Genomic DNA, 22,474 nt, shown 5'->3' on the forward strand with positions numbered 1-22,474 from the left:
ACTGTGACAGTAAATTTATATATAAATGTTTTGTTTAAATTAATGTTAAAATTAGTTTAGCATCCTTAAGGAAACCAGTTAAGGGTAGTGGGGCTGCTAGATGGCACAGGAAAGCTGAACTGTGATTTAAAATTTCTTGTGAATAATTAAAAAAAAAACCCAACTAGACAGCAGCATTGTATTTGTAGCCAATTATTGTCAATCTAAGTAAAAAATCTTACAATCCAGGACAGTAGAACTCAATCAATGTACTTACCCTATAAAAGACCATATCCCTCCCTTTCTATTCCTTCACTTTAAAAAACAAAGCAAACAAATCAAACCAGACAACTTTTTTCCTTCTTCTTCCAAAATTTATTTCATTTCAAAGAAAGTAATTCATGTGAGTAATGTGAAAACAATGTCTGAAGGCTTTTTGAAAGTCTTCTTCTGTTTCTTTGATTAAAATTAAATCAAATACTTTGATTAACTTTTAAGCTAAATGCTAGCTAAAGATCAGGCCCATGACCCCCAGAGTACATCACTTTCACTAGCACTGAAGTAATCTGTATTATTCCCTGTTCTCCCATGGGCCTGGATTTTTCCAAGTGTATAGACCATAAGAGCGTCCAGTGCTACGCACCTTGCTGAAAAAGTGAAATAAGTAAAAAAACTGCAGTATACTTGCTAAATAAATACCCCCCTTTCACAGTTAATTGAATATTTTAGTATACTGCAAGCATTTTGCAGTCATATCAATATAGTAATGCTCTCATTTTCTTCTTAACTGTGTCTTTCTCTCAGTATAACACTTTGATTTTTTTTTACTACAGCATACTGTATCTTTTCAGATCACTATCTTGCAGTCAAGTTGAACTTTCTTTTTCCCATTAAGCTCCTCATCTGTTAACTCATGACCTTCTAATTTTTTCCCATTGTTATTAATATTGAATCCTTCTTATTCACTTCCATTTCCACTTCCCTGATCACCTCACAGCTCCCTAATCATTCAGCTTCCATGTCTGCTTTCCTCATCACTCCTCTCTCTCTCTGTACTCCTACCAGTTAAATGAAGCTCCTTGCGGCCTCATAAACTCCACCCATCCAGTCTGCCCTGATCAGAATGCAGGCCACAAAGATCTCTGCCTCCTTCTGCTCACACTGCAGTGGGCTCTAAAGTCGGAAGGGTCTTTATAAGCCATCCAGCTCAGCCTGGAGCTGAACAAAATGAATCCCTCCTTTTGCTTGAATGTCTCCAGAACGAGGCAAGCCATTCCACTGGAGCACGGTCCCTGACATCCAGTCAAAACCTGCTTCTCTAACTTCCAATCCACTGTTTCTATTGTTCCTGTCTAATCTCTCCTCCACACAACAGCCCTTCAAACAGCTGAAGACCACCATTACGCTCTCAGTGAAGCTTCTCTTCTCCTATCCAACAATCCCAGCTCATTCAGTCAACTTTCACAGCATCTGGCTACCAACTTCCATTCCCCTCTTGGCTGTTTTTGACTTTCCAGACTTAAATACCATGAGTCAGTTGCAGTCTCATCCTAGAATTTCTCTCAGCACCTGATGCCTCCATCCACCTACCCCTTTGACTTCTCTGCAGGAACACGTGTCTGCCATGTCATGCCATGTCTGCCACTCTCAGTTAGCCTTCTGATTTTCTGGACTACAACGCCATGAAGGGGTGCTGTGGGATGCTGGCCTTCTCTTCTCCCTACTCCTCTTCAGCTCCCTTGTGGGTCTTTTGTGCGCTGTCCCATTCAATTAGAATATAAGCCCCTTGAGAGCAGAGCCTTTGTGTCCCCTACACTTAGCACATAGTAAGTGCTTAATAAATGCTGTTGCCCTGTTTTGTCTACTCTGAACGTTCTCTATCATTACTGTCCTTTCTAAAACGTGTTATCAAGAACAGGACACAACCCTCCTGATGTGGTCTGAACAAGGATAAAACCTCCATGGTTCTGCCATCTCTCCCAAGCCAGCCAAGGTTTATATTGGCTTTTAAAAAATTCAATTGTTCTATTGCTGTGTGTCCTTGAGAGAATGTAAGCTTCTTGAGGGCAGAGGCTATTCTATCTTTGCTTTTATATCCCCAGTGCCAAGGACAGTTAAGCACACACTATGTGATCAATAAGTCCTTATTGATAGTATAAGTGCCTTAGTGTACAGTGTATTCTAGACATTTGTCCTTTTTTATGTGTTTTTCTTAGGATCACAGGTTTCAGGACCAGAAAAGATGGAATCTCCAACTAAACTCCACAAGAGCAGGGATTGTCTTTTTCCTCTTTTTTTGTATCCTCAGTACTTAGCACAGTGTCCGGCACATATTAGTCACTTCATAAATGTCAACTTTACAGATGAAGAAACTGCAGCAGAGTGAGGTACCTGCCCAAGCTCAGTCAGGCAGGAAGCAGCAAAGCTAGGCCTTTCTAAACATCTCGTATCTTAGAGAAACGTGGCAAACTGTGATAGGTGCTAGACCTGGCTTCAGATGGGTACTGGGCCTGAATCCTGGCTCTCTCAGTTATTAACTAGGACTTTGGCCAAATCACCTCACTAAATGTGCTGAAGAAAGTAATTCTGAAACCTTAAATGCACTAAGTATATGAATTATCATGCTCTGGTTAATATTTTGCGAACACGTAGCTTTTTGGTTTTGAAGCTACAATCAAAGTACTTTAATGAACTGCTACTAACAGTTCCAAATATATATATATATACATATATACGTACATATGTACATATATATGTATGTTTGTACATATAAACATCTTTTCAAGAAGACATACTCTATCAAAGACAACTCCCCACAGCAGGCATTTACCTAGCTGTATAATAGACTGAATGGCAATATCACTTAGACTCACATCAGCTTGTTTGCATCTTATGTCATGAGCTTACTAAAGGACAAATAAACTCAAAACTGGTTACTCTTACCCAAAATAGAAGAGTACGACACAGGCGTAAGACAGGATTCCTTGCACTTTAATTGAGCTTGTCACAACTCTGATGAGCTAACAAAAAATGCAAAGAGAAATCAATCAGTCATCATTAATACTTTATGTAGACACCAGCCCACCCAACTCTGCTTGCCCCTTTAAACACTCTCTGGTGCTGACCAGCAGTCACCCAGGTAGACGGGCCTCCTCCTCTACACCTAAAGCTGCGCACTTTGTAACAATTTCTTATGAAGAGTAGTTTCTGGCTTGCTCAGGCAGTGTCTGCATCTGTCTAAACCACACAGATCTCTCAGTAGTACAGCAGTGTCCTCCAGTTTTTTGTCTCTTATTTTCAAATGCTTTTTCTTCCATATTTCTCATTAGGAGGTATGAAGCCCTACAGAGTCAGAAGCCACTTAGGTTGATGCAATGGCAATTCAATGGTTCTCTAAATTTTGTCTAATGTCAAAATTTTAACACAATCAGAGAATTTAAGGTGATTTCTTTCTATTGAAAGCGTTTCCTACCAAGGAGAGAGGAAACACCCACTCTCCCACACAAACATCCCCATTATCTCCTTCAGTAAGCTCCCCCATATCTTGCCTCAGCTTTTGTCTTCTATAATAACCTTTTTCTTTCTAACTACCTCTCTGTCCCCTCTTACTAAGTAGGACCTTAAAAGAACAGGATGATTCCAGAATATGGCCTTGCTTCCTACAAAACTAATCACCATCAGAAACCTATTTATTTGGGGCCAGGGAACAGGCTATTTGTTTTTATGACAGATGGTCGAATGTTTATTTTCCCACAGGCAAAGAGATTAATAAGCACCGAATTTTTAAGTCTAGTGTATGAATTTGCTGGTACTCCTCAAAAAAAAAAAAAAAGATGTAAACAAATATAAATGATACAACTGTGTTGGCAAGCCTTTATTAAAAAAACCACTATGTGCCAGGAACTGTGCTAAGTGCTTAACCAATACATCATTTGATCCTCACAATAAACCTTGGAGGCAGGTGATGTTATTATCCCCATTTTACTGTGGAGGAAACTGAGGCACACAAAGGTTAAATGACTTGCCCAGGGTCATAAAGCTAGAGTCTGAGGCTGCATCTGAATTCATGTCTTCTTGACTCCAACTCTAGTGCTCTGTGCACTATGGCTACTCCTCTGCAAAAAGACAGAGCTGAAGAGAGGGCAATTCATAGGTGAAATGAGATATTACATTTTAGAGTAAGTCCAGTTTCCTTTACAGTTGTTTTAACCTCTTCTCATGTTATTGCTAATGTTTAAAGATGAATTTTTTAAAAGGGTCAGTGAAACCTAACAAAGGCAATTACTTCATGGGAAAATAATATAGTTCATAATAAAATAATTTATTCATTTAATACTTTAAGTATATATACCAATGGGGAAATCATGTAGGACAAAAACAAGCTTTTTGATTCAAAATTCCTCAGGTTTCTTTCTTTTGGTAGAACTAATAAACTTATATTTAGTAAATTTCACTGGAAAGTTAAGTTAATACTGACAAGTCAGATCAACTTTTTTTTTTTTTAAACAAATGAACCAATGATTAATCTATAGTCAAATCTCTAAGGAAAACTTTTAATACTGCAAATCCATTCAAACAATCTATGTAATTACAATCTTTCTTTTTTGATACTTTTTCCTTTATTTAGAAAAGAAAGGTTTTTTAAAAATTCTTAAATAGTAAAAATTGGTAAAAAAAAAAAATCTATTTTTTAGAAAGTTAGAAAAAATGAATAAAATGGATTAGTTTTTCTTCCTTGTACTGACCCCTCCTTCCATTATGACATGAAGTAATTTTAATCAATCACAAGCCTAAGTCGGTATGTTTCTTATTACGTGGCTTCACAACTCTACAGTAACTTTCAGTGGCTGAACTGGCTTGCAAACTGGACCTTAGGAAATGTCTTCTTTCTTCTTAGAAATGTTCAGGACTAAAAGATATGATCTTTTCTACCAAGTTCTGGTGCCATTTTTTGGCCTAAAGACAAATCTGTACACAAGAGAATCACCTTACCACCACTGTATAACTAAGGAAACACTATCAATAACACAAGATATTTTTCTGAAACAAATTTTTTTTCTAATATTACTACAAATCCAATTTAAGTCTTTTGGCAGAATAGTTTTAGAAGATCATGCAAAAGAACACCGTTGAAATTTTAGAAAAGTTTAGAAATGGCTAAATTTTAAAATGTGGTTGATAAATTGCACAAAATAAATGAGTAGGTTACAGTAGTCTGTTTTCCCGACTAAACATCTGTGATACTGGCCAAATGGTTACAGGCTGAACTGGCAGAGCAAGCACATCTTTTACTAAAAGCCATCACTTCCAAGTACTCTTTAGCCCTCAGGCAATTGATGTTTGTCCTCAGATTTAGCATATGAAGATGTTTCAGTTAATGTCTATTCTAATTTCATTCCTACCACGTTCATTTCTTGGGTATTTAGAACAGAAAAACTGGAATTTCCAGTTGCAAAACATGAACTTATACCTTCTTATGATTCTACTAGCTCATAACCACTTTTTTCTTATTTGCTTATAAACTTTTTTAAAGGGTTAGGATGTTGTTCAACATTAAATTTTCTTGTACTATAAGAATCAGCACCTAATGTCCCCTTTCTTTCATAGCAGTGAAAAAATCATACCTTAGTACAATTTAAAAACAAAATCTGTCAAGGTATTACAATCTGGATCTCATGGAAATAAAAATATCAATAAGCCAGTCAAATGTTCATGACCAAGAGGAAAATTGGTAGTTAGTCTAAAACAAATGTAATGCAAACTACCACTTCATTTTATGTCATTCTTCATTTGGTTTTCTTGAGATTCTGTGTTTACAGGGGAACATTAGCTACACTTTCTGTAGAAAGATGCTTATGTTCTCTTTCCTTAAAAACATGAGATTAAGTAGGAAGAAAGGACCTTGCTAGATACGTATAAAAACAAAAACAATTATCATGGCTTGATCTAAATTGGGCGTCTGAAAACTATTTGCATGTCTACAGTATCACTTGTTAGAATGTTCCCAGTTGTATGAGCAAATGTATCTGTAACTCTCAAATAAAGTGCCAAAGGGTCAAATAACCAAACTTAGATTTTTTCCTCTAAACTATGACATACTTTTCATGTATGATTTTCCAAGTAATGTTAGACTCCTTGGAAACAATCTTATTGTAACATACTTATTAATATTTCAGAACTTTAAAAAATAATTAGTATGACCATCATTTAATTGGTGGAATAGAGGAAGAATAAATCACAAGTGAACCCTGCTAACCTGCAGAGTTATTCTGGTGAAATTACTGATCATTGAAGCATCTGAAGTACTAAGACACAATTTCTACTGAAAAAGGCAAAGATGAACAAGATACTTACTAAAACAGCCAGTGGGAGAGGAATAAAACCCATTCTCCGTGCAACAGAATCACTATAATCAGTGTATGCCTAGAAAGAGAAAGAATAAGCAAATGTCAAATTTGCAATAAACGACTTTTCAACATTTTCTTTTACAGTTGCTGCTATTTGTCATACTTGTCAAATATCAGACAGGTAAAACTTAAAGTAAGTGGACAAGAAATCTTAATGGTCTTCAATAAAACTGATGAAACAAGAAAGCTTTTTAAAAATACATTTTTAAAAATTGTATTTAAAATGCATTTTAAATGCAAAGGTATTTATAAGATGTGATTAAAGATGAAAAATTAAACAAATAAGTATTGATCCTAACATTGTCCTTTTCTTCAGCTTATAAGTTATAAGAAATTTAAATGTTGCCATTTTTCTTAGCGGACATTTCAAAATTCCAATGGTGCTGTATTCCAAGGCCGTGTCGGGGTACAGGGATGATCCCGAGTTCTCAGGGTCCCAGTGCGGTGGAAGCAGATGGACAGGCTTTGGAGATGGAGCTGGCAATGATATATGTAGCTATCATTTAAGACCTAGTTCTAGTTCAGTGACACTGATCACAGGAAAGTATGTAACTGCCTTATGAAAAAGTTTTGGTCAAGTACTTCACAAACATTGCCTAGTAAGGCACAAAACTACTAAGTTTTGATATGATTGGTAGAATTCTCATCTTCATAAAATCATGGGTCCTCTAAGTAATATGTCCAAACTGCATTTTGGACCATTAATTTACATCAGAAGACACTTTCGATTCAATACTTACATTTTTCTGGCGGCTGCTAACAAGGTCAAAAGCAAGGCTAGCTCTGTACTCACTGTAGACCTAAAAAAAAAATGAAAACAAGAAATATAACCCTTTATGGCACATGTGGGAGAACCAGTGTATATCTGTGAATTATAATTTATACCTAATCTCTTTAAATTATATCTGACATACTAACAGAACATTTAGAATATTATTAAATTCATTGATCTAATCAATGTCTAAGTTTGACTTAATATTTCATGAAATGCTTGGCTTGCCCAAAGTACAATAATCTTGCTGCCAACACAAATGTGGCAGGTTACAACAGCTGCGCGGCCACTTGAAATGTAAAACAAAACATCATCCTTCATTTTTGCTGATTTTGAGAATAAAATACTATGTGCCAGAAAAGAGCTAATTCTCAAAAATGTGTTTTTGTGTGCAGTATTACCAGAGAACCACAAAACAAAATATTAAGAGGAAAGAAGCCCAGGTAATTAATCTGCCTTTTCAGATGACATAATTAAAGTTATTAGAGTTGAAGGTATGCAAAAAGCAGGGTATAGGAGGAATATTAACTTTGGTTCTCATTAAATTTCATCTAGTTTGTTACATTTTCTTTTACATTATATTTCTACTTGTATATAAACAGGATGCTATTTTTTATTATGTAAGGTATCATTAAATCATTTAAAAATGTACTTCCTAGATCAAAAGATATTTGCTTTTGATGACAGTACTATGCAAATACACACAATGTGCATATACACTCATGATCGAGAAATGTAAGAAGCTGGGGATTTCAGGCACTATATTCTAAGGTATTTTAAACAATATAAATTTAGACAAAAATGAACTAAGAATTCTGTCATATATAAAAATGCTAATGCTCAATTGCCTTGAACTTCCTAGGGAATGAAGGTATAAGAATAAATATAATTAACATGGTATACAGTTAGAAGACATGCATATATTTGCTAATTTCAACAGCAAACACTAAATCCTTGAAATCTACTCTATGAATTTCACTTTGATATAGAGAAAATGATTTTATTAATGGAACTTTTTTGCCATTCTCCTTAAGGCAACAAAGGGGTAAAAAGGTGAAGTGATTCTTTTTATCAGTATGTGGAAATTACTATTCTAACTTTCCATTCTAACTATGTATTCTAACAAAAACACATAAAATAAAGCTTTAAATATATAATAATTCAAACAGCAAACTGTAGGACTTCACAGTTGAAACTTATCCCATTATTAGTTTTTATTTCTGCATTCTTATATAAAAGCAGGACAAACGTAAATCCCTGTGGCCTGCTTATTAAATGCATCACATGGTAATATTTATAAAGTCACTAAAATGGACAGCATTTCTCTATTTGACCCCACTGTAAGAGGAAGATAAGGGAAACCTACACGAACAGAAGAATTCCTTTTCTACCATGCCTTTAGCATAGCCACATCAATGTGTTCACTTCTAGAAAGTTTACAATCATAAACAAGCTTCCCCATCAATCCTTTGATAGGAAAACCAAATATTTCTTACATCTAGAAATGAGAATAGATGTTATGTGATAGTACACTGAAGCAAAAAGAAAATCTATTTAAGCTTGGATTTTAAAGACATAATAAAAGGCATTTCTAATTCTGAGATAAAAATTAATGGATAACCTTCAGTGACACAGAACACCTTTCTTCTATTAGTCTTCATATACATTATAACTTAATGCTACATTAAAGAATAATAGAAAATATTAAAACACAAGTCAAGCTAAAGCTCCCAGATCATTATGACAAACATACATCTGCGGTAATGTCATTGAATTTGGTGATAAAGGCATGCTTTACAATATCCACAGCAATTTCTGAGGCAATCACCATGCAGACATCTGGAAACAATACCCAAAGGTGATCTATAAAATTAAGAAGAAAACCAGAGTCAGATAATCACCGTGTGCTTCCACAACAGTTTAAAATCTTCAAAGGGAGAAACTCTTGCATTTTAAACTAATAAAATTTAGTTTTATTATTATGGAATGATCCTTTTAAATATCTTCCCACTGACAAAAGTTATATTATAATCTGTAGGTTACTTTGTAAATCCTAAAGCCCAGGCCTGACCTTGTTTAATGAGCTGCAGTAATGCCTTATTTACCTCCGGTTCAAATGGAAACTCCTCTTTTCAGCATTAAATACTCTTGCTAACCTCGCCCGTTTCTGCCTTCTCTGTGTTCTTACACTTTAATCCCCTCCAAGATCCTCTCAGATCCCTCTGTGTTGGTCTACTTGCAATTAATTCATCACACAAGATTCCCCATCTCCTGTCTCTAGCTCTGTCCTCTTCTCAGTTTCTCAGGCTTCCTAGAAGACTCGGTTCAAGCCCCACCTACTGCAGGAGACTGTTCCTGGTCCTTCCAGCAGCTGGTGCCTTTGCTTCTCACACCATCTTCCATCAGTTCTATATGTATCTTGTATGTCCCCAGTGACTTCAATGTTGTCTCTTTCATTAGAATGTGAACTTCTGCCTTTCTTTGACTCACATGTTTACTGGCAAAGTGCCTGGCACACAGAGCTTAATAAATGTTGACTGACTGACTCAGGAGTTTCACCTGTAGGTGGGCAACTTAGCCAGTTAAAAACCTGGTCCGTTTCCAACATTATCTAATCTATTTAGATAGGCCTGGGCTACTATCTTTGGAGAATTATAATCAAGAACTGGCGATTCTTCCAGTCAAATTAGCAGGTAATGACTCCAAATGTAGAGCAATGTGAAGAATACAAAGTATCCTTAGGGAGCTTATCAGGGGGTTTGACATCAGACCTCATGAATACCTCACCTAGTCATAACATGAGCAGACGTTGTTATAGGTACAACTAGCAGTGACCTGCAGCAAATAAGTCTAAGGCTCGCACACCCACAGATTCTCTAAAAACCTCCTTTTAACCAACAGTGGGAAAGTCATATTCATGTGGCTGAAGAGAAATTAAGGTCTAAAAGACAAACCTCCGAAGGAAGCTTCAATGGCCCGAGATAATCTACAATTTTGAAAAACAGGCGTTGTATAAATTGTTGCCTTTGTTTTTTTTTGCTGAGCATGCAATTCCCACAATTCCTTATTCTACAGAGGTAGAGAGGAAGGGGGAAATAAAGAATAAACAGGCAGGCCAGGTGAACTTTGACTTTGTGGTGCTTAAGTTTCTAACCCAAATTTATACATCGATTCACCATCTCAAGATACATTTGTTGACATGTTTTGTTACAAGACTCATGGTAAATTGTAGAATTCAAACTATTGGAGATGATTTAGGATAATGCCATAGTACAAGGAAGACAGACTATTTAAGTCAACAAACAATATTAAATGCCTACTATGTGGACTGCATGAAAATGAAAAGTACTGAAGAAACAAGAATAAAAACAAATATAGTCCACTTATAGCCTCAGGAAGCTTATAGTCAAATGTCAATGGTAGGGGGAGGGAAGGACATTGGGAGGATAGCATGACATGTACACAGATAAGTATGACACAAGACAGGCATGTAAGAGAAGTAAGGAAAGCGATGTGGTAAACTGGAAAGAATACTGGATTTAGAGTCCGAGGGTCTCAGTTTTTGCATCTTCTAAATGAGGAGGTGGGACTAAATGATCTCTATGGTCACTTTTGGCAATGATTCTATGAGAGATCCAAAGTTAAATTTTGGACACGTTTAGTGTGAAGGGCCTGTAGGGAAGCTACATGATTTCTAGAAATGAACTGGAAAGGGAGGATTAGAGCTTAGGTGATATATTAAGGCTTGATATCATAGACTTTGGAGACATTTACATTGGGCCATCAACTGAAGTCACAGGCATGGATAATATTTTCAAGAGAGAGTGTGTGTGCTGAAAGAGAAGAGTGTTGAGGACTGAGCCTTAGGGACAACCCTTGCTTGGGGTTCCTTAATAATCACAGTGCTTTCAAGGCCTTGAGTTTCTCCCCCATCCTTTTTGAATTGGAGCATTTTAATTCATAAATTGCTTTTACTTACATTATATAGCCACGTCAGCCTAATTTATAAATGTATGCAGACTTAGGAAACAAAAAAATGATGAAAACTAAACATGGAATTTGAACATGAACATCTAAAATCAGGGGAGAAAGTAAGAACTAAAAGAAGACAATAGGACAGGGGAGGGGAGCAGGGAGGATGATATTTACACCATGGTTCTTGGCCAATGTTTGTCCACCTGTATTTACACCTGGAAGGGGGTTTCAGTTTCATTCCTTTAGTGTTCTCTGGAACTGAGGAGTTGTTTGTACAGGTCAGTGAAGGTTGTTTGCCAGGTAGGAAACCATCATGTGCCTGTTTACACAGAACTGGTGGACCGATGACTGCAGAGAGTTTTTGCCATAGAAGGATTTAGAGATAGTGATGCCCCAAAAAGGAATGTAAAAGAGCCTGCTCCGTTAAAAAAACTCCAAATCTTGGAAACACAAACATCTATCTTTCTCTCAAACAGAAAAAAAAAATCTTACTTTGGATAAGGAGGTAGTCACCCAGGAGCTTGGCTTTTAAGATAAGATTTTCAATTAAGATACTTGCTGACATCAAGGACTCTGGCCATGACTCTTACCCAAGACTGCCAAGTGTTTGTGGAATTAGGTTTAATAAAATTGAATTTGAAGAGCCACTTTTCCAGGTGTTGCCTGTAAGGGCAAATGTTTCACTCCAAATGCATTTTCATTCCAATTCATAAAATATCACCCTGTCATGTGAGGATTTGTTTTGGTGACAACTCCAAGTATAGACAGGTCTTCTGCTACAGCATGGCAGAGGGGAAAGGGTGCTGGTAATGGAGGTAGAGAAGCTGGGGTTTAATCTTAGTTCTGTCACTACCACCTGTGTAGCCTTGGGTAGCTCATTTCTCTCTGGGCCTCAGATTCCTCAGCTGTAAAAAACAAGGGGTGGGGGAGGTTTGGACTAGAGGACTTCTAGCATCTCCTCAGGCTCTAAACTTAGGATCCTTGACAAATGATTTTCCCTGTTTTGGCATCCTGAAGATTTATTCCATTTGGTAATGAAGCCTCTCATGATCTCCAGGGTAACCTGCCCTTGGCAGACATTATGTAGTGGCAGTGGCAGCCCCTGGTGGCTCTAGGTGGAGTTTTCCTGGAGCAAGTCACCTGAAGTGACAGTTCTAGGAGCTGAGGACTGAGATACCAGCAAAAGGGAGAAGTGAAAACTAGGCTGGGGGACGGAAGAATATCATGATGAGCACCCAGCACCTGTTCATAATCCCAAACCCATTATTTCAGGGATTGGGAAAAGACTAAGTCAACAAAGCACATTTAAAGTGTCTGGGAAAAAACCCCTACAATCCTTGAATCAGGTTAAGTTTCAGTTTTCCTTTACATGGCACATAAATTAAATAAAGCTGAAAATGTATTTCTTAAAAACCTCAGCAATTACTTCATTCCATTTTTAAAAGTTTTAATTCAAAAGCAACATTAAGCTTCATCAGAGCTGGTAAATGTTTAATTACCTGGATTCCAAGAAAACTGTTCCATATTTCTTAGACATACTATTAGCAAGAGCACATAATTTGTGAATCGTTCCTTAATATCTAAAAATGAGAAATATAAAGAATATATGTTAAATGTTTCAGTAAATATTTATTAAACACTCACCACACACAGAGTAATTTGGGAGGTGTTATAAGAGCATTGGTCTGACATCATGAGTTAGATACTTAACTGAAAATAGTACAAAATACAAATGACCTCGGATGAATTAACCCTGTTGGACCTAAGTTTTCTCATCTATAAAAACAATTTACTAGATAATGTGTAGGATACTTTCTCACTCTAAAATTATGTCAAGTTTAAACTGAGTGTGTCATAGTTACTATCCTGTACAGCTGACAACCAAGTGATATCTGCTACAATCGGGTGATTAAATGCTTAAGAACTGGGGTTCTGAAAAAATGTGCATGTCATATTTTAAAGTTTAATCTGCATTATTAATAGTTTCTTCATCACTTTATTAAGTCTAGACAATTAACAACATATGGAAATGGAAGTTTTAGTTGGATTTTGTAAAAATCAGGCTGGCAATTCACTGGTAGTTTGACTTACAGGAACTGTAAGATTTAAGAGTGCCCCTTTCCCTGGCCATTCCTGTGCCCTCTGCCTACTGGGGATTCAGCTGTACCAGCACTAACTCTGATTTAAGTGATATATCCTCCCCCATCACTCTTACTCTTGCTGAAGTTCAGTCATTTCAGTCATATCTGATTTTTAGTGGCCCCCTGGGGTTTACTGGACTGGTTTGCCATTTCCAGACACTCTAGAATAGCAGCAACAGCAGCAGGCTGGAGCTGATCAACATTCAGAATCCTCTTCCTGAATCCTTCACTTCTCCATCAAGGCAAGAGTGAATATGGCATCTGCCCAAAAACACTCACTGGAGAACAGAAGCTTTATGTTTCATCTGCCCTCACTATTACCCTCGGGGCTAACAGTCTCCCTCCACTTGTTTCTGTTCCGACCCCAATATTAATCAGGTTTCAGCCACACAAGAGAAAACAAGAAAACAAATCCCTAATTCCCATCTATTCTCTCATTTCCATACTCCTCAACACTATCAGATCCACTTCCCTTTCCTAACCAATAAGCCTTTATTCACAATTTTTCTGAAGTTTATTCATTTAATAAATATTTTCGGTTTAGCAACTGTGCCAGGCATCAGACATTGCTATTGCCATAAAAGAGAAGATACTTTATAATGATTTCTATTTTGTAGTTTACCACATGTAAACTCACAGGTGAGGAAGTTCCTCTATCAATGAAAAACAGCAACCTCTGTACAATTTATGAACCTGGAGTTGCCAAAAGGCATTAAGAAACTTAAGCGGCTTTCCTATGACCACATCAGCTTGTACGTGTCTCAGGTTTTCTGGTTTTGAGGCTAGCTCTCTAACTACTATACAACACTGCCTCTTGTGGAATATAGAAGTACTATGAAAATATAAAAAGTATATTATAAAAGAAAAAAGCTATCTATCCATCTATTTATCTATCTATCTATGTGTGTGTATGTACATACTTTATTATCTATAAGAACAAGAGTCTTATGCTTCAAGGCATATTTTGGCTGGTGATCTTATTAACTCTCCCATATCTCTATAATAATGATTCCCAGGTCTACTTGTCCATCCTTAACCACTTTTCTAGGCTTTAGCCTTCCATCTCCAACTGTCCATTAGACACATTAAAATGGATGTCCCACAGACATCTCAAATAGCACATGTCCAAAACAAAACTCATGTAAAGGGAATGATTACAGAACTAGATGATATGTACCTTTATCCTTTGATTATAAATCCCTATAAATGCTAGCATATTATTGGATACAAGACTACTGCATAGTGAGATATTATAATTCTATGTTCCTAATTTTTATCAGTGCATGTGACTTGGTTTAGTCATGGGAGCAGGAAAAGCCTTTCACTTATAATTCATCTCGAACTTCTCAGAGGTCACACAGGACCCTTTATTCTCTTCCTTTCATGTACTGCACACAAGCATCAGCCTGTATAGCCCCTCCCCAAATCCCCATTTGTAGACCCCTACTACAAAAAGGGGGAAATCCCCACTTAACACATTTATAACTTGCAAGAAACTTCCTAATAAGCAGAGCTATTCCAAAGTGGAAAAGGCTGCCTCAAAAGATAGTGCTTTTCCTCATTAGAGCTCTTTTGTGCTAGGCATGCTCTTGAGGGGATTCTTGGACTAGATGACCTGGTAGGTCCCTTCCAACTCAGATTCTGGGAAGGAAATTTTCATTCTTTTACTTTTTTCACAGGTTATGGGCTGTAGAGCTAACTTAGACTGAAGAGAGGTATTTAGTTCAATCTATATTACTGGTATGCATATTTTATACCACTAATACAGAAGAAATGGAATTAAACATATGTATGTATGTATGTCTATGTACACGTATGTATATGTGTGTGTATGTGTGTGTATATATATATTTATATGTAAAATGAATGGATCTTCATTCAAAATAGAAGGGACCTTGCTTTAAATGTTAAAGTTTGGCCTCTTGACAACATATTCAAGTGCTTCTGTAAAGGACAGCCACAGTTTCAATGTTTTTGTCTTTTGAAGAATGAGAAAATTACTATTGATCCATAATATTATTAATTTTGAGTGAAAGGTTTCCCCAGGAAAACAGGTATTACAAGTGCTATCTAAAGGGAAAAGCTAGGATGGGGACAATATTGACTGTTTTAGTCGATTTTGGAGGAATGAAGGGACAAGTCCAAATGGTCACTCTAATAAAATGCCACCATGTACTAGATATACCCATATACACAATCATAGAATTTAGAATTAAAAGGGACCTCAGGGGGCAACTAGGCCAAGCTTCCACATAATGCAGTAATTTTCTCTTCACTGTCCCTGAGCATATGATGACAGGTGACATAGCAATAGAAATTATTTTACATAGGAGATAATACAATTTTGTGGGTATTTCTGAATACCAAAATTTCCATACTCTGAGGGATCTTTGATTTAAATCTGTATACTTGAAAAACATCATGCTTAACTGATGAAACATGAAAGGGAATAAATTACCTTGTACAGTCAGCCTTGCACATAATACATTTCTACACCCATCTGTGATAATGCAGTGTTTAATGACCCATTTCTGCCTCCATGGCTCAGTGGGCAAAATTAACCATTCATCTATGGATCAACAGACATTCACTTATAACAGCTTTTAAACTATATTGTTCTTTCTCATTCACCTAAGACAAAGCTAGTAAAAAAAAAACAAAACTAAAAAAGAACACCAGAAGTAGAGCACTAAACAGGAGGTGTGAACGCAAGCACAAGTGAGTCCTTCTTCCCTACCAATGGGAAGCCTATGGAATCGCAGTATGCAGAGTGGAAAGGGCTCTCAGGGAATCTAGTCACACCTCCATTTTACTGACAAAGAATCTGAGATGCAGAGATGCAGTGATCCGATCCATATCACACGGACACCAAACAGCAAAGCCAGGATGTAGACATTTAGAGGAAGGCAACCAAGAATTGTGGGGGAGTTACCATCTTAAAATTAGGGGCAGAAGCTGGGGATGGTCATTTTAGGAGGTAAAATGTATGTAGGTGCACATGTGCATGTGTGTGTACATTCAGCCAAGTTATCTAGTATGAGAAGGAATAGAGGTCTGTTTGGCCATACAGCGCAACACTAGGAACAATGGGTGGGAGAGGCTGAAAGGCAGATTTCCCTTGATAGAATGAAAAGTCTCTTAAAATTTATGGGGTTAACCAAAACCAGAACAGGTTGCCTGCAGTGGTAGTAGACTACCCATCTAGCAGCATCTGGATGGCCATTTTAGGGAGGATTTTGTAAAGAAGATAAACATTCGGGTCGAGGCTATACTAGATGTCCTCTGAGGTTCTTTCCAAGTCTGTGAAATATGATTAGTTAGAAGGCCTGGATTAGATGGTTGGGGAAGTCTAAAGAAAAGGACAAAGACTATTAGTTCACAGAAAAGTCAAAGATTCCCAGAGTTGGAAGGGACCTTACAGCCCATATAGATTAAGTTATAACTGAACAAAAATCTCCTCTTCAACATGTTAGATTAGATTTTCAGTACTCATTAAAAAGGCAGCTAGAAGGCACAGTGCACAGTGTTGGACCTGGATTCAGGAAAATTCATCATCCTGAATTCAAATATGGTCTCAGGCACTTAACTAGCTGTGTGACCCTGGGCAAGTCACAGAGCCCTGTTTGCCTCAGTTTCCTCATCTGTAAAACAGGCTGGAGATGGAAATGGCAAAGCTCTCCAGTATCTCTGCCAAGAAAACCTCAAACACCTCAAAGGGTATTGAAGAATCAGACAAACCCTAAAATGACTAAGCAATAAATTCATTAAAAACCGTGCATGATAATATTAATGGAACTTAACATAGCTATGGGGACCCAGGCATTATACATACCACTATTGGACATTTGAAAGAGATTGTTCTTCTCAAACTTCTTGAAAACACTTCCTTTAATTTCAACAAACTGTAATTTCAAACAAAATGACTGTATTTACAATCATATCAACAATTTTAACTGAAATTTTAAGTATAGGTGTCTTTAAGCCATGATTTTAACAGAAGATTTTTGATTTGTGAAATAATGAATCTCTTATTAAATCTAATTAAACTTCATTTAGAATTACAGGGATAAAATTTAGAATTCTAACTTATAATATATCTTAATATTGCTTAAGGGTATAAAAAATTTTTCTTCAACTTACATTATTAGACATCATGATAGTAAGCAGTGATTTGTTGTGTGAATTAAAAGCTACATTGAGAGTTGTTGCTTGAACCATAATGAGAATTGCATGCAGAACTGTCAATACTGATGTTAAGGAAAATATATTTTTTTCCATTTCATCTTAATAAAGACATAGTACAAAATACTTTCAAGATATTCAATGAGAAAAAGAGAGCAGATCTATTCTTTAACTCCTAACTAACCAGATTTAATTTACTATTCTTCATAATTTTCCTACTATATAGCTGATAAACAGTGACACTTGTGGAATTTGGATTAAAAAAAACCCAACAAACTTTAAGGCTTGTCCATTTAATTGTGCTTGCATGAAAATTCTAATTACTGTGCAAACAGAAGCTTGGAAGTTCAATATCAAATCATATGTTAATACTCCTAATTCATTATCTTTTTCACTAAAAGGAATATAAGAGAAAAAGTTAACCCAGGTATCATTCTGTGTTTCTCTCCAATGATATTTGATTTTCCACAGTCTTTTTGTGAAGGCAGGATAGTTGATTTTTAAAAAAGTTTGCAAAATTAGTTGACATCTTTCCTTATGTTCTATTTTAGAAGTGTAAATGTCAAAGACTACACAAATATTTACTTTTTACAGAATATTTACAGAATACTTGCTTCATCTAGACTGACATGGTCCCTGCTCCTGGCACAGCAACTAGCTTTGGATAATTTTTTCTATCATCAGTTGGGTATTTAATATCTAACTTTTCTGTCTCTAAAACTAGGAGCTCACTTTTGGAATGATGATGATGCTCTTACTTCCCATATGGGATTGGATATGAAAGCATTACATTTAAACTTTTAATGTTTGTTCTGAACTGACCTCTACCAATACGAACTTTCACCAAAACTATTACAGTTCAGAAACAGGAAGGAAAAAAACCAATCACCATAACCCCAGCAGAAGATACAGCATAACACAGAAGACCAAGGGTTAGTTATGGAGTCAGGAAGAGTTGAATTTAAGTCCCATCTCTAAACACTGGCTATCTCTAATTCTAGGTTTGCAGACAAGATGTAGATCTGAATCAGGGCAAAGAGTTTTCATACTGGGAGTTTCCCCATACTGATAGAATCAATGGTTCAGACCAAATAACCTCAACAAGACCATATTGAGGGTTGAGAAATTCTCAAAAATTTCTTCCTATATCCCTTAAATTTCAAACTCAGATTTTTCTCAGGCATTTTAATCTAGAAGGAAAAAAAGGAGGTAAACAGATGACTGAAAATAGGGTTAATTATAACTCTGAGGCAATATATTTAAAATAATTTGTTTAGGAGTGGCATTGCTTTTTTTCATATTTTCGTATATATCCTTTTTTGAAAAACAAAATGAAACAATTCCCTCCCTCAAAAAACCTAAAACCTGAATACTGCTTGAATCCCATCAATATATTGTTTCTTATACTAAAGTTTAAAGCTTGGTTCAATTATTTCATCACAACTACAAACAAATTTACAGTGGACATATTCTATCCTGAAGTTTGATTCCAAACTTACTCCATTTTCATAATGAAATGTCTTGTTTTGTTATGTATTCCAAGTAATTCTTATAAAGCATTTCAAAGAATTGTTAATATAAAGCTCTTTACATTGATTAAAAATTATTCTTTTAAAATTCTAAAGCAACTAGTTCCTGACAAGGAAATAATAATCTTTTGATGTATATAAATAAGACTACAAGTTATTGTTTGCATATTTTTTCAACTGCATATTCTAAGTGAATGAATTTGTCAATCAGTTGGGGTTTCCAGAAATTTTAAAAGGATACAGACATAAAGCACAGCCATGAAAAAATGAGGAATCAAACCAATATGGGCTCTTTTTCTTTCTTTAGGTTCTGTTGCTGTCCAATAAAGGGCATCTAAAATATCTTGGCCAAATGATGAAAACAGGCGATCAGCAACCTGAGGAATGATATTAAAAAAATGCTTCATTTAGTAGTCATCACTGAGATCAATGTATCAATATACTTCTAAAGTAAACTACAAAATGGCCAAAGGCAAACTTCAAAAACAATTTTTCATCTTAGAGATCATCCCATCACCAGTATCCATAAACTAATGAGAATATATCCAAGGACAAGGGAAAAACCAAAACATGTTTCAGCGGTTTAAATGATTCAAACGTAAATCCTTCAGATGAGGGCAAATGATCAATGTAATCCAATTCAAAATGCATTTATTAAGCAATTATGTACAAAGCATTACAGTGGTAGGAAGCCTGTAGACTTGAGACCACATGTGGCTCTGTAGTTCCTCAAGTGCAGCCTATGAACCGAACTCAAACTTCACAGAATAAATCCTTATATTAAGGGAATTTGTTCTGTGAAATTTGGATTCAGTCAAGGATCACACTTGAGGACCTAGAGGGGAACTTGAAGCATGTTTCCCCACCCCTATGAGATACAAAGACAACTCAAACCAAAAAAATACAAAAATAATCCCTGCCATTAAGAAACATATATTCTATTTTTCAAATAAATATATAAAGGCAAAAGAATTTGAAGAAGGAAATAGCATTAAAACAACTGGGAAAATGAAGAAAGGCTTCCAAAAGGAGGGACCAACTGAGCTGAGCTTGAAGGAAGCTAAGGATACTGGAAGACACAAGTGAGGACAGAGGTCATCCCAAGAACGGGAGACAATGTGTGCTAAGCTAAGGCAGAGGCGTTTGCACTCTCACCAACCAGTATTTGAACACAGAGTCATTATTTGCATATGGCAGAGTACCTCATATAATCAAATAATTCTTAGATATTTTCCAGTCTCTCCCTTCATGTGTGAGTTATAGTATAACTGCCTCATGTTGATTCAGCACTTGGAGCTGTCATGGTGCTGTCTGCAAAACAGCTCTCTAAAGTAAGCAGTAGAAGTATGATCAGCAACCTGATCGAGATGAGGAATTTAAGCTTACTGTGATTGTTTACAATAAGTGGCAAAACAAACTATTTAGCAAATAAATATCTCCGCTAAATTGAGCTAGAAGACTAAATCACCAAATGTTTGATCATTTAAACTAGTTATAAAGGCAGGCAGGCAGGAAGATCCTGGAGCCTCACTTTTCTCCAGAGAGTCAAAGGGGAAAGCCAAAGGGATTCACTCCCAAAGAGGCTCCAAAAAAATACGAGAAGAGGTGGAGTATGAATGAGCATGAGGGACTCATTGCATACAGGGAGGGAGTGGTTCCCATTTTAGAGAAATGTGGTATTCTCGGCGTTCCTCATAGGAAACAGACTGAAAACGACAGCAAGGCTTCTTTCCCACTGTATACATCTGAACATAGCAAGCATGGGACAACGCAACTATAAATGCTAAATCGAACAACTTACTAGCTTCCAATACAAATATTCTTTGACATCAGAATATGACTTGAATGAATTGTTTAGATGAAGGGCTACTCCTGTCCCAGCCTCTGAGTCATTGCAGACATCCTCAGTAGTTGATTTCCTCTTTAGATGAACTTTAATCTGATAATGTACCTCCATCCTTTTTAGCTATCCTTCACCATGGCTACTGGACCCACCTGAGCATCTAAAGTAGGGCTTCTTAATCTGAGGTCCATAAAATTTAAAAAAAAATTGACAAATGTATTTCAATATTATTGATTTCTTTTGTAATACTATGTATTTCATTTTAGACATTTAAAAACATTATGCTGAGAAGGGTTCACCAAAGGTTCACCAGACTGTCAAACAGGTCCAAGAAATAAATATTAATAATCCCCATTCTAAAACAAATTTCTTCTTACTTTTTGTTTCTTCAGTCATGTCCAACTCTTTTGTGACCCCATTTGGGGTTTTCTTGGCAAAGATAATGGAACTTAGAAAGATGAATCTTCCTGACTCTAGACCCAGTACTCTATCCGCTCCACCACCTATCAGCCCTTCTCTCCTTACTACTTCAATTCAAGAAGCATTTATTAAGCACCAACTATAAGCCAGACTAGTACTAGGCACTGGGGATACAAACACAAAAATGAAAACAGCCTCAACCTTCAAGGAGCTTCCATTGTACTGGAAGAAATAGTCAACAGAGAAGTAATCTAAGTAATTATGTCTGGCACTGTTAAGTGCCAGGGATGCAAAGGCAAAACCAGGCTCTACTTTCAAAGAACATACATTCTAACAAAAGAGACAACATGTAAATGACTTAGTATATACAAGGTGTATAGAAAGTAAATGAAAGTAATCTGAAATGGGAAAGTATTAGTAACTAGGAATTGGGGATAGGACAGGGGAGATGGGGCAGGAATGAGATAGGAGAAGAGAACCCAGGAAAGGCTCCTATATACAGTGGGTTTTGAACTGCCTCTTTTTTTTCTTCAGATAGTTTTTCTTTTTTTCTGATGAATTAATTTTTAGTTTTCAACATTAACTTTTATAAGACATTGAGTTCTAAATTGTCTCTCCTCTCTGCCCCTCCCCAAAACGGCATGCAATCTGATAGAGGCTATACATGTGTGATCACATTAAACATTTCCACATTAGTCATGTTGTAAAAGAAGAATCAGAACAAAAGGGAAAAACCATGAGAAAGAAAAAACAAAAACAAAAGAGAAGGTAGTGTGCTTCGATCTGCATTCAGACGCCATCGTTCTTTCTCTGGGGGTGGATGGCGTTTTCCATCACGAGTCTCTTGGGATTGTCCTATAGCACTGCATTGCTGAGAAGAGCTAAGTCTATCAATGTGGTCGTTGCACAATGTTGCTGTTACTGTAAACAATGTTCTCTGCTGGGAAACTAAAATATATGAGTGAAGAAGAATTCAGATTTGGGGGATAGCTAATGAAAAGGCATGGAGACAGGAAAGGTAGGGTCCTTTCCAAGAATTAGATAGTAGGCCAGTGTAGCTAAGATCACTGTGCTGGGGAAATTAGATCAAATGCAGATTTAAATGAGGCTAGGTAAAAGTTTTGAAAACTTTTTTAAAAATCTAAAATTTCATTTTTCAGTATATGAAAGCAAAAGCATTTGTTATTCATATTTAATCTTTTCTTCCGCTGTAATTTTTTAATTGT

At 36.3% G+C, this 22,474-nt stretch overlaps 1 protein-coding gene across 1 annotated transcript in view; it reads right to left on the reverse strand.

Annotated features, from left to right (window-relative positions):
* Positions 1-22,474, reverse strand: part of TAPT1 (transmembrane anterior posterior transformation 1) — an 87,118-nt gene that overhangs the window by 6,649 nt on the left and 57,995 nt on the right. The window contains exons 6-13 of the mRNA XM_072620320.1: positions 19,227-19,362; positions 17,415-17,512; positions 17,107-17,176; positions 12,633-12,713; positions 8,912-9,021; positions 7,127-7,186; positions 6,334-6,402; positions 2,923-2,999 (exon numbers count right to left, since the gene is read on the reverse strand). Of these exons, the coding sequence (XP_072476421.1) occupies positions 2,923-2,999; positions 6,334-6,402; positions 7,127-7,186; positions 8,912-9,021; positions 12,633-12,713; positions 17,107-17,176; positions 17,415-17,512; positions 19,227-19,362 (701 nt within the window). The remainder of the gene's footprint in view (positions 1-2,922; positions 3,000-6,333; positions 6,403-7,126; positions 7,187-8,911; positions 9,022-12,632; positions 12,714-17,106; positions 17,177-17,414; positions 17,513-19,226; positions 19,363-22,474) is intronic.

This window comes from Notamacropus eugenii, chromosome 6 (assembly GCF_028372415.1).
Source record: "Notamacropus eugenii isolate mMacEug1 chromosome 6, mMacEug1.pri_v2, whole genome shotgun sequence".
In the NCBI taxonomy this organism is placed as follows: domain Eukaryota; kingdom Metazoa; phylum Chordata; class Mammalia; order Diprotodontia; family Macropodidae; genus Notamacropus; species Notamacropus eugenii.